The 12,560-nt window shown below is 47.2% G+C and overlaps 1 protein-coding gene across 5 annotated transcripts in view; it reads right to left on the bottom strand.

Moving 5' to 3' along the window:
- Positions 1 to 6,707: 6,707 nt before the first annotated feature.
- LOC137431215 (myosin-binding protein C, slow-type) overlaps positions 6,708 to 12,560 on the bottom strand; it is a 55,864-nt gene continuing 50,011 nt past the window's right edge. For 2 of the 5 annotated variants that reach the window (XM_068122290.2, XM_078781682.1), the window contains exons 24-26: positions 8,441 to 8,577; positions 8,158 to 8,344; positions 6,708 to 7,817 (exon numbers count right to left, since the gene is read on the bottom strand). In XM_068122290.2, the coding sequence (XP_067978391.2) occupies positions 7,807 to 7,817; positions 8,158 to 8,344; positions 8,441 to 8,577 (335 nt within the window). In that variant the 3' untranslated portion in view covers positions 6,708 to 7,806. The remainder of the gene's footprint in view (positions 7,818 to 8,157; positions 8,345 to 8,440; positions 8,578 to 12,560) is intronic. The other 3 variants (XM_068122288.2, XM_068122289.2, XM_068122291.2) reach the window with 2 other exon arrangements.

Genomic DNA, 12,560 nt, shown 5'->3' with positions numbered 1-12,560 from the left:
GCCCAGGCGTTCGAAGAGCGTGCGGAGGTGGCGTAGGTGCTCTTCGCGGGACGCGCTGGCGACGAGGATATCGTCCAGGTAGACGTAGACAAAATCCAAGTCACGTAGGACGCTGTCCATCAGTCGCTGGAACGCCTGAGCCGCATTCTTCAGACCGAAGGGCATGCGCAGGAACTCGAAGAGTCCGAATGGCGTGATGACCGCCGTCTTCGGGACGTCCTCCGGCCTGACGGGGACCTGATGGTAGCCGCGTATGAGGTCCACCTTCGAGAAGAAGGACATGCCCGCCAAATGGGCGGAAAAGTCCTGAATGTGGGGGACGGGGTAGCGGTCGGGAGTCGTGGCGTCATTGAGACGGCGATAGTCCCCGCACGGTCGCCATCCCCCGCCGGGCTTCGGCACGATGTGCAGCGGCGACGCCCAAGCGCTCTCTGAGCGCCGAACGATGCCGAGTCGCTCCAGGGTAGCGAACGCCGCTTTTGCCACCGCCAGCTTCGTCGGCTCGAGGCGGCGTGCCCGGGCGTAGACCGGTGGCCCGACGGTGGGGATGTGATGGGCCACCCCGTGCTTGACGGCCCCCGCCGAGAAGGTGGGCCGCGTGAGGGCCGGGAAGCCGGCGAGGAGGCGGGTGAATGCGTCCGCTGCCGGAAGCGTACAGACCAACGTGGCCGGAACCGAACCGTTCGGCAAGCCGCTTGGCAAGCCGCTCGTTGAGCTGGGCAACGCACAAGCGAGCGAGCTGAACGTCTCGGCCTGGACAAGACGTCTGCGCTTGACGTCGACCAGGAGCCCATTAGCGCACAGGAAGTCCGCGCCAAGCAGTGCCATGGGCACGTCGGCGGTGACGAACGTCCATCGGAAAACCTGCCCTCCGAACCGCAGAGAGAGGCAGCGTTTTCCGTACGTACGGATGGGCGTCCCGTTCGCGGCAAGCAGCGCGGGGCCCCCACCCGCGGCGTGCTTGTCTGACGTGCCGGCGGGAACGACACTCACCTGCGCTCCCGTGTCGCACAGGTAACGGCGCCCGGAGAAGGTGTCCGTTATGAACAGCAGGCTGCTCGAACGGCCGGCGCTCATCGCCACTATTGAGCGCCGGCCCGGGCGTTTCCCGACCTGTTGAAGGAGCATGGCGGATGACACTGCCGAGCTTCGTGGCCGAACTTGGCGTGGAACCAGCACCAGGTGGTGGAGCTGGAGGAGCGCGGCTGGCTCCACCAGGCCGGTGGAGTTGGCGGGTTTCCCCGCGGTGGCGGTTTTCGCCGCGGCGGTGGGCGGGGCGTGGCGGCGGTCACGAGGTGCGTATCAGCATGCTGCGTATGCTGTATAAGCTGATGCTGTGGATCAGCAGCATCAGCCACGAGGGCCGTGACGGCCACGCCGACTCTCGCCTGCGTGTCCGAAGCGGCGAAGTACTTGTCCGCCTCGGCTGCCAATGCTCGGGGCTCCGTTAGCCCGGTCCCGGCCAACGCGAGGCGAACCTGCGCTGGAAGTTGGCGACGGAAAAGCGCCCGGAATAGAGAACCGGGGGCTTCGTCGCCCAACAGTGACAGCATATGGTCCATTCAGACCGACGGGCGCGTGTCACCGAGCTCGGGGAGATCCAGGAGGCGGTCGGCCCGTGCGTCGTCCGTGAGGCCGAACGTGGCTAGGAGTAGCCGCTTGAGTGCCTCGTACTTGTGGCCGTCCGGTGGGTGGCGAAGGACGGACACAACTCGAGCGGCCGTGCCGGGCCCGAGGGAGGCAACGACGTGGCAATAGCGCGTGTCATCGCCGGTGAGGCGCCGAAGCTGAAATTGGGCTTCGGCCTGGACGAACCAGACTTCGGCCTGAGCCTCCCAAAATTCGGGAAGTTTGATGAAGTTGGCCATGGCAATGGCGTCGCGTGTGGAAGGATCGCTCCGGCAGATCCAACGTCGAGGGGGCCACCAGTAAAGCGCGGCGTTACGCGCGCTGCTAGCGAGCAAGGAGGAAGCGGACAAGCGGTAACTTATAAGCGTCTTTATTTCAGGAGCTCACTGTAACACTGGCGCGCTCCGGGCTGCGCGCCCGGTGTATATCATGAGGCCACGCCTACCCCTCGAGCGTGGCCACCGCCCACTTGGTGCGCGGAATGATGTCACCACGCCAGTGGGCTTTTGTGTCCGCCACACTATCATGAACACACATTCGTGTTTAAAGATAGGCCTTTAAAACAGGACAGACATCTGTACAAACACACAAACTGACATTGTGTTTTATATGGTAGATGATCTGCTTTTCTTTGTGACCATTACCACTGTTATGTGTTTGTTATTTATTAGAGGACCATATAACTATGAGGACCACATGGAGCTGGTGAACACGAAGGGTATTCTGGAAAGGATATTGTATGCGGATGCATACAATATCCTTTCCAGAGATCTGGCTGTTGTGGTGGAGAGTGGGCGGGAGATGCAAGAAGTACTGGGGGAGTGAAGACTTGGAGGGAAGGATGAGATTGAAGAGGATGTGAAAGTTGGTTCCACAGGCAGGAAAAAAGGGAACAAATGAGTGGAGGTAAGCAGTGATCCTGCATTTAGGTAGTTTCAACAGAAGGGAGTTGATGGTGGATTGTGTGTACCCTGTAGAAAACTGGGGGCGGGGAGAAGACATCGCAAAAAGAGCAGAGGTTGCGAGACCAGAAAGAAGGGCGGTAGAAGACAGAGACCACCGACCTGTCTGCGATGGCGAAGTGATAGGCCCATATTCATCATGGGAGATTCCAATAATCTTGAAGACCTTGGTTTTTACGGCATCTAGTTGAGCATGGTGTAAGGCAGGGGAGCCAGCCCAGAGGGGGGAGCAGTACTCCATCAAGGTACGGGTGAAAGCCTTGTAGATGGAAAGGAGCTAAGGTGTGCCAATGAAGGACTTTTCTATTTATAACAGCCCTCACAGCTCCCACTCCACCCTCCAACTTTATTAATAACAAACGACTCTACCCGTAGCAGCTCCCACTCCCCGCCCCAACATGATTAATAGTAAAGTTGTCCACCCGTTGGCCTTTGCAGCATTGCTTGCAAAAAGCAGGGACCCATGGAAATTCTGTGTAATGTAAAACGTGACTTCAAGCCTCAACCCACTCTCCCAACTATGTCCCCTCTCTGCCCCCACCCCACCCCAACTCTGTCCTCCCATTCCCCTTTCTTCTCCAACTCCTTAACATTAACTCTCACCCCCAAGTCCTCAACACTCCCATGACTATGTCTGGACTATGTCTGTCCTCACAACCCCGAAACCTCAACCCCCCCCCCCCCCACCCCCACTCACTGTAAAGCACCCCCCCTTTCCTCTTCACGTACTCACCAACCAAAATGGTGGACTTATGATTTTCCTGGTTACAATTATGGGTGGAGTCAGGCCAGCTATCCAGCCAATGGGTTTTCATTGGAAGCCTTCAGACGCACGTAGCGATGAACGCATGGAGCTTCATTACGTTTTTAATATACTGCACAAGATATTTTTATCCCCATGCTTTTAGAAAAGGAAGAGAACATGTAATCGGCTACATCTGTCTGTCTGTCCTCTCCATCACACTAATCTCCTCCTAAACAGTTGTGCAGGAATTCACCAAATTTGGTAGTTATGATCACCACATGGCAATAAAGTGTAAGAACTGTACAACTGAGCAGGGGAGCAGGGGAGAGAGGAGGGGAAAAGAAAGGAGGGGAGCGTGAGCAGGTGGGAAGGGGAGGGGATGAGCAGGAGGACAGTGAGGGTGGGAGCAGGGGCTCAGGACGAGGGGAGGGGTGAGCAGGAATCAGGAGGAGTGAGCGAGGAGAAGGGGTAAGCGGAGAGCAGGAGGAGGGGTGGGTGGGAAGAAGGGCGAGCAGGGAGCAAGAGTAGGGGTGAGTGGGGAGCAGGAGGAGGTTGCATAGCAGGAGAGGGAGCAGGGGGTTATCAATAGGGGGGCTTGAAAAGCCCAGATATAACAGTGGTAAAAAGGACCCTTTATGTAATCCATAATATTATACGGATTTCCCGCTATCTTTTAAAAATCTCAGAACTGCCTTGCAAAGTCGGGAATGCTTCTCGTGTAAATGGCTGAAAGTGTTCGGCAGATCCGACAGGCTTTAATACTTCAAAATAGATGCAATCTAGGTCCTTCATATGGAGGAATTTTTGTTTTTAATGGTTCAAGTCTACAGGCTTCCTACAAGTATCACAGGTCCCAGTAGAGTGATGCCCTATCCTACAGAGGTATGAATTAAGATGACAGAGCAGAAAGAGGGATGACCGGCTTTCATTAAAAAAAAATTATGCTTCGTTTTAAGAATCGCTGATTTCTTAAAATTTTCAGATTTCACTCCAGATTTCGGAGCTTATTTGGTCCTCAAGATCCAATCCTCAAACCCGAACACAGATTTTGATTATATACTTTAATTAGTCCGCGAGAAAAGATTGCGTTTCCAAGGCGAGGCACGTTGAAATAGGCCGAAATAAAATGGCGGCTAGGACCCTTGCGAGGTGATGTTGAGCTGACCCGGCATAAAGCCTTTCAAGAAGGTTATGGTGTTATTGCTCTTCAAAAGGGGTGTTTTATTTATCCAAACACCCAGTTTACATTCGTGCGCTCCTTTGGAGTTCCCTTCGTATGCATGCAAAGTTTAGGGCCGCAAGGTTTCATGGTTTTGGAGTTATGGAGGAGACACACTGACATATACACACACATTGTCTTTTATTATTATAGATAAGATGAGCACCATGCAGAAACACAATTCGTCGACTTGACAGAAGTTGAAGACAAAAGCACTGATTGTGCTTGACCAAAGGAGGCCTCAGCAACCATCCATATATTCACAAAGGTTTGAAGCATCTCATCTGTGCATCACAGTATTGCTCCAGCAAATCGATCAGAAAGGTAAGCTGAACACGTTGTTCATGACGAATAAATATCCAAAGAATATCGTTCAGATTTGTTGAACCCATTATGGCTTTCTTCATATTGAAACCTTTTACCTGCACTTGCTAATGCGTCGTCATTTCCTGCTCCAGCCTGTACGATAACTTTTGTTTTCCTGACCTGGCTTCTTCTTTTTCCACTTAATGTCTAACACGTAAGTGTATTTGCAAGTTTATTCTTTCTTCAAGGTAATCAAAGGGCAGCATCTTGATGAAAGTGTTGGATAAGTAAAAAAAAAAAAAAAAACATTTTTCAGAGTTGAAACCCATCAATCTACTGAATTCTCAATATTCAGATTTAAACCATCGAAATCAAGTGCAAGAAGCTCCCAACACCTTCAAATAGCGTAAACGAATGAAAGACAACGTGGATAATTATGACGCGAACTATAGCTGTACGAACAACAGTGAGATAGAAAGTTTTTCGTCATTTATTCAGCCGACACTGCAAGACAGAGCAAGACGCAAAAATACAAATCTGTAACATGTGACGTCTGTCCGAATATCCACAGGCAGACATTCTGCAAGTTGTATTTTTCTTCTGGGGGATTTTGGGATTAAGGAAGCGAATGATGTGTCCCGACAATGTATGCGGTACTACACGGCGTGCTTAATCCCAATGAAATGGAAACTTCCTGATCACTGCTTCTTGTGAACCAGTTAACAAACCTCATGTCAGTTTTCATCAATCAGGGTGAGGATTCAAACTGATACCAGCATTCCTTGGTTGTGCATACAACTTCAAGATGACACGTCTACCGTAACTACTCGACCTATAAGTGGGAAACGCTACATTGATCAAATATAAGTAAAATCGAGTAAAGGAGCTAATACTCGGCCATGACACAATCAATTCAAACAGGTGAGAAACCAGTGAGTTGACCACATCACCAAGAAGTTTAAAATGAAAATCTACGAGCATCACAGTCTTTTTTTGCACCGTCACCAACCTCCTCATTCATTTGAACCTTTTCATCAAAATCTCATCCAGTATTTTGTCTTGACCTTGATCAAAAGTCCTATCGGCTCTGGGTATTTTCCAATTGAAACACCACTCCTACTCTTACATTCAGCACTTTCAATGACACTTAAATGTAAGCAGACATGATCAGGGAGTGCCATGTTTTGTGGAAGGGTTTAGGGATGGGAGAGGGAGAGGGAGGGAGGGAGGGGGGAGAGGGAGGGAGGGGGGAGAGGGAGGGGGGGACAGAGAGAGTGGGAGAGGGAGGGAGGGTTGATAATTGATACCTGTGATTGATAATTTTGATATTGATAATATTGATATTTGAATTGATTGATTGATTGATTGATTGAATATTGAATTGATTGAATTGAATTGAATTGATTGAATATTGATAATTGATAATTGACACACACATGTTTTGTGGAAGGGTTTAGGGATGAGAGAGGGAGAGAGAGGGAGGGGGGAGAGGGAGGGAGGGAGAGAGAGGGAGGGGGGAGAGGGAGGGAGGGAGGGGGGGGAGGGAGGGAGGGGGGAGAGGGAGGGGGGGACAGAGAGAGTGGGAGAGGGAGGGAGGGACAGAGAGAGTGGGAGAGGGAGGGAGGGAGGGAGGGAGAGAGACAGTGGGAGAGGGATATAGGGGGGGGAGAGAGGGAGGGGTGGGAGAGAGAGGGAGGGGTGGGAGAGAGAGAGTGAGGGGTGGGAGAGAGAGTGAGGGGCAGGAGAGAGAGGGAGGAGGGGAGAGGGAGGGGGCGGGGAAGAGAGGGAAGGAAGGAGGGAGAGAGAGAAGTGGAAGGAAGAAGTCTGCAGAATAATGAATTTTTTTGTAGATCAAAGGTGCAGTTGGGAATAATGAGTGAGCCAAATATCCATTGGGAAGGAAATGAAGAACAAGAAAGGGTATAAGGAACCAGAAGAGTACTATACCTTCACGTCGCGTTTCTGTCGAGGCTCATGTCGGTTTCTGTCAGCGGACAATTCGACCGATCGGTTTTTATCAACCAAGAGTTGATAATTCCATGCTAAAGGCCATGGTCAGCTTTGCTCCCCAAGGTGGTTAGCATACCTTTCTCGCCTTTCAGTTGATAAAATATCGAGCAATAAGCAACCAATTTGGTGTGAGAGTGAGGTGGGTGGGTATAGCATGAAAGGAGAGGAAAACAAGTCACATTCTCATGGTGAAAAGATAGTTATATGGGAAGCGGAAATACAGTGGTCACCAGGATGATGGAGAATGCGTAAAATGGAGGCACTATTTCTGTGAATGTGCAATGCTATTGATGGCGGACATAGGGACTCCCTTGAGAAGAAGATCCAGAATTTGAGGAGATCCTTGGGGGCGTAAGGAGAGAATTGCAAAGAAAGCAAAAGCAAGACGAGTATAAGAAACAGAAGCAAAATCATTACACGACTGTTTATATTCATTGTCCTGCTGGATTATTTTGATATCACCACAAAACTGCTCTTGTTGTCCCGCTCGATGGTGTCGAACATCATCGAAAACAATGTCCTTGTTGTCATCTTCGATGATGGTGAGAATCATCTTTGAAGCAACATATCCCAAGGGTGGTGGATGCAGCCACAACCATCTCATGCGTTTACATGCAGCCACTCTCAAGGAACATGGCAAGACTTGCCCCCACGTGGGCTTTGCGGCAGATTCCATGCAGCATGTAAACGAGATGGGTATGAGGGTTGCGAAGAAAAGACAAGATGGCGTCACTGCTGTAGCCATGAGATGACCGACTTGCTGCTTCAGTAGTGGTTGGTGTTAGAACAAATGTTAGCGCTGGGGTTGGTGTTAGCATCGGTGTTAGTTGTCGGAAGTGGGGTACGGGGCAGGCTGTGTAAAGCTCCATATGCAGCCTCACGTACATATGAGCTCACCTGGCAGCAGACATTGGGGTTGGGGTGGCTGCATGTGCTTATTGGACAGCTGGTGGGAGGTGGGAAGAAGGAGTGAGTGTTAAGTGGTGGAAAAGGGCCTATGTCGAAGGAGTGATTTTAGCACATTCAAAGGACTGGAGGATGACGTATGGATGGAGAAAAAGAAATGAGAATGAAAGATGGTGGAGAGTTTTTTTTTTACCAGATGGTATAAGAATGACGAAGGACGTACGTGGCTAAGTCTGAAAATCCAAGTCGAGGGATATACTTTTATGACAAAACAAAAGGAACATCATTTCCATTAAACGGTGTAACCAGGACAAGGTTGCTCAGAGATAAACAAAGAAAACAAGTGGTGAGGTCACGTGTCTCCAGGTTTACGTTCATACCTTTCACCTCCAGCTTGCAGGACACCTCAGCCTCTCCAAGATGATTGACAGCCGAACAAGTGTAAACGCCTCCATCATACGAGCTTGGCTTTCTGATCTCAAGTGTGCAAACGCCTTGATTGGTGAACATGCGATAACGAGGGTTGTCCGATATCTCCATTTTGTTCTTCAACCATAAGAATTTTGGCTGGAACACAGGTGGATGATTAGCTTGGAGTTACAACCAATCGGTATGCATTCATAACTCACAGGTGGTCACCAAAAAATAATTATTGCTACCAACCTTGGGGTTTCCACGGCAACAGCAGCTGAGAGTGGCATTGTATCCAGCCACGGCTTGAAGGTCCACCAATGGATGAGAGAAGAGTGGTGCTTCATTGAAGTCGTGTTCATTAAATGGTGGAGTCTTGAACGGTTTACCTGCATGGGAAGAAGGAGAGGGTAGTATCTTGGTATTTATCAAGTCTTAGTCATTGCTTGTGGAGTTCACAGCCCTATAGGTATGCACATTCCCCTCTAAGCCTTCTATAGTCCGTGGGCTTATGTGAAAAAAGCAAAATTTTGGGTAGATTCTTGGCATTCATGTTTAAACACATCTCGAAACATCACTGATTGAGAAAAAAATGGGTGCCAGTTTTTCCATTTAACATTTAGGGCCATTAATTTTAGGACCATTTAGGGCCATTTTTAGGAACATTTAATCTGTAACGTCCTTGTTGGAACCCATCTGTGGATCGGTCCCATCGGCCGATGGGTCTGACCCGTTTGGCGACCCATCTGTGGATGCACGAGAAATGACAATGCAGACCCATCGGCCGATGGGTCTGCGCCATCTGCGGATGTGTTGTTCACCTTGAAGGAATGTGTATGCATCAATGGTGGATGAGTTAACCTAACCCTAACCCTAACCCTAACCCTAACAACCCTAACCCTAACCCTAACAACTAACCCTAACCCGAACCCTAACCCTAACAACCCTAACCCTAACCCTAACCCTAATTGAAGATTGAATAAAAAAGATTGAATAATAATGATTGAAGAGCACCATTCTGTCAACACATTCCTTCAAGGTGAACAACACATCCGCAGATGGCGCAGACCCATCGGCCGATGGGTCTGCATTGTCATTTCTCGTGCATCCACAGATGGGTCGCCAAACGGGTCAGACCCATCGGCCGATGGGACCGATCCACAGATGGGTTCCAACATCCTGATTCATACATGTTGTACCTTTAAAAAAAATTATCCATCTTCAAGTTCTATAACCGCCCAAATAAATTAATATTGAATTACATGTTCAACATTATTTCTATTAAATGTTTTGGAGGATTGCTGAAGAGTGTTCGAATCATAAATATGTTGTTATTATTGGAATCCTCATATGCCAAAACATACAGTTAGACACCAAAAACATCTTCCTATGTCCATTGGTTCAAAAGTTATGGCATTTTACGTAAAACAAAGTCTGCAATTTGGTGGCCATCTTTGATTTTTGCTAATTTAGAGTATTTCTAGTGCTCTCATTTTGTTTCCAATGAATTGTTGACCCCTATGTATGAGTTTAGATGAAATGGAATAAATATTGTATGACATTTGAATGAATAGTATAGTTAATTGGCAAATATTTTTTAAGAAATTGAGTTTCGGTGGCGGCCATTTTGAAATTCAAAATGGAGGCCGTAAATGTTAATGGCAAAACTGGCACCCTTTTTTTTCTTAATCAGTGAAGTTTCTAGATGTGTTTAGACATGAGTGCCAATAATCTACCCCAAAAAATGACAAACCTGGAAAATGTTACATAAGCCTATAGACTACTAGCCTGGGTTTGAATCCCATTCCAACTAAAAACTCTCATCCCGGTGTTTCTTAGGCAGGGTGTTTCATCATTGCAATAATACTCCTTGGAGATCTCTGCAACTTGTTGGAAGAAGAAGAACGTTCCTTAGCTGGACGTCAGACCGGGTGTCCCATCTGCCAACATTAGTTGGTGGGCATTAAAGATCACACGTCAAGAAGTAGGTGAGCAATCACCGGCACCATGGGCACATTACAAACTCCTGCCCTAACTACTGCTGGGAAGGCAATGGCAAACCTCCCAGTATAACCGTTGCCAAGAAACCGCTCCAGCAGTACTGTACCTGCCTTCGGACAGGACACCGGAATAATTACTTGTGTAATGGACGAGAAGCCGCAGCCACTTTGTGTCCCTGAAACATCGTTACATTCTAATCGAAGCTCGAAATCCCAAAGAAGTTGCAAAAGCTGTAAAACTAAAAAGGGAATACGAGAGCAGCCGGGTAAGCTGAAATTTGGGAAGCGAAGGATTTGGGATCAGAGTTGGAGGATTTGGGATTAGGAGAAGTTGAAGTTTATGAGAGTACAAGATGAAAACTTGAAAACAACTTTTTAAGTTGGAAAGCTTGGAGATCTGGTATCTGCTCTGTATATCTTATATCTGAATATTCTAGCATCTGTAGGGTATGGAAGACCAGGGGTGTGTACCATTAGCAAGCGGCTTGCTAGCGCTTACCAAGCCAGCCATTCCGTATGAACCACTTGGCAAGCGGTAATCGAGTTGCTTACGAACGAAACACCCCCGCATGTTAGCAAAAATGGCCGCTATAGTCAAGTTCAAAACAATTGGTGGCGTATCTTCAAATTTGCTATCACAGAGCACGATATCGAAATGTGCGATTCATCAATTTTTTTATGCCTCCGCCCCCGAAAGTGGCCGGAGGCATTATGTTTTCGAGTTGTCCGTCTGTCCTTCCGTCCGTCCGTACGGGCTAAACCTCGTTTTTCTCAGCAACCGCATGTCCAATTAAGACGAAACTTTCAGGGTAGGAGTGACACCCATGCAGAATGTTTTTATGATAATTGCGATGTCATAGGTCACGTGGTATGGCAGCCAAAAATGTTTTCATCGAATTCCTTATCCTAAAAATCTGAAATTGCATGCACATGATATATGAATTTGAAATATTAAATTTATGACATCATAAGTCACATGGTTTGGCAGCCATATTAGCTTGAAAGCTGATAATTAAAAAAAAATCCCTTCTCTGAAACCGCTTCACCAATCGATGTGAAACGTGTCATGGCTGGTGAAAATGTGATACTTGAAAACAGCTGTAGGGATTTAAATCAAACTTGTTAATTTTTTTAGGCCAGTGAACGAGGGCATCTACCCGTTGTGGGACTATGCGGAGGCATATTGGCGACACAGTCGCATTGCTCTAGTTTACTTCTACTTTTCATCCTAATTCTTTAAAATCTACAAACATGCACAACCCCTCTACCCACCCTCCATAAAATGCACAGTGGAAGGTGCATAGATAGGCTAGGCATGGGGCTTCCCCTTCTAACTCCCCATTTATCAAGTATATTGTCGAGGATTTTTCAAGTACAGTATATTGGTTAGTCGTGTGTGTTAGTTTGTCTGCCTTTTTGTCTCTGCCTATATGTCAATTGCCTACAGATTTCAAACCCATCATCATGAAACTTCACCAAATGGTCATAAGCAAGAAGCCTATTGACTTGAAGGTGAAAAGGTCAGCATGGGCCAAAAGTCAACAAATTAGGTCAAACTTCTAAAATCCTCAATTTTTCATCCAATTGACTTGAAATATGAAGGGGATTTTCACATCAGGTTACTGAATTAAACCACCAATTTGTTTTTAGGTCAACATGAGTCAAATGGTCAACATAGGCCAAATTTCCAAAATCCTCAATGTTTCATCCAATTGACTTGAAATATGAAGGGGATTTTCACATCAGGTTACTGAATTAAACCACCAATTTGTTTTTAGGTCAACATGAGTCAAATGGTCAACATAGGCCAAATTTCCAAAATCCTCAATGTTTCATCCAATTTACTTGAAATATGAAGGGGATTTTCACATCAGGTTACTGAATTAAACCACCAATTTGTGTTTAGGTCAACATGAGTCAAATGGCCAACATAGGCCAAATTTCCAAAATCCTCAATGTTTCATCCAATTTACTTGAAATATGAAGGGGATTTTCACATCAGGTTACTGAATTAAACCACCAATTTGTGTTTAGGTCAACATGAGCTAAAAGGTCAACATAGGCCGAATTTCTAAAATTGTCAATTTTCATCCGATTGACTTGAAATTGGAAGAGGACTTGCATATTTTGTCATTTAATAACCACCAATTATTTTTTAGATAAACATAGGCGAAAAGGTGAACATAACCAACAGGTCAACAACTTAAATATTATTTCTAAAATCTTCAATTATCATCCGATTAACTTCAAATTTGAAGACTATTGATTTGCATATCAAGTCACTGTATTCAACCACCAATTACTTTTTAGGTCGAAAGGTCAAGATAAGCCAATTTTTTTCACATCGTCCATTTTCATCCGATTCACTTGAA

Source organism: Myxine glutinosa, chromosome 7, assembly GCF_964187855.1.
Source record: "Myxine glutinosa chromosome 7, kmMyxGlut1.1, whole genome shotgun sequence".
Classification (NCBI taxonomy): domain Eukaryota; kingdom Metazoa; phylum Chordata; class Myxini; order Myxiniformes; family Myxinidae; genus Myxine; species Myxine glutinosa.
This window is presented reverse-complemented; position numbering and strand designations above follow the sequence as displayed.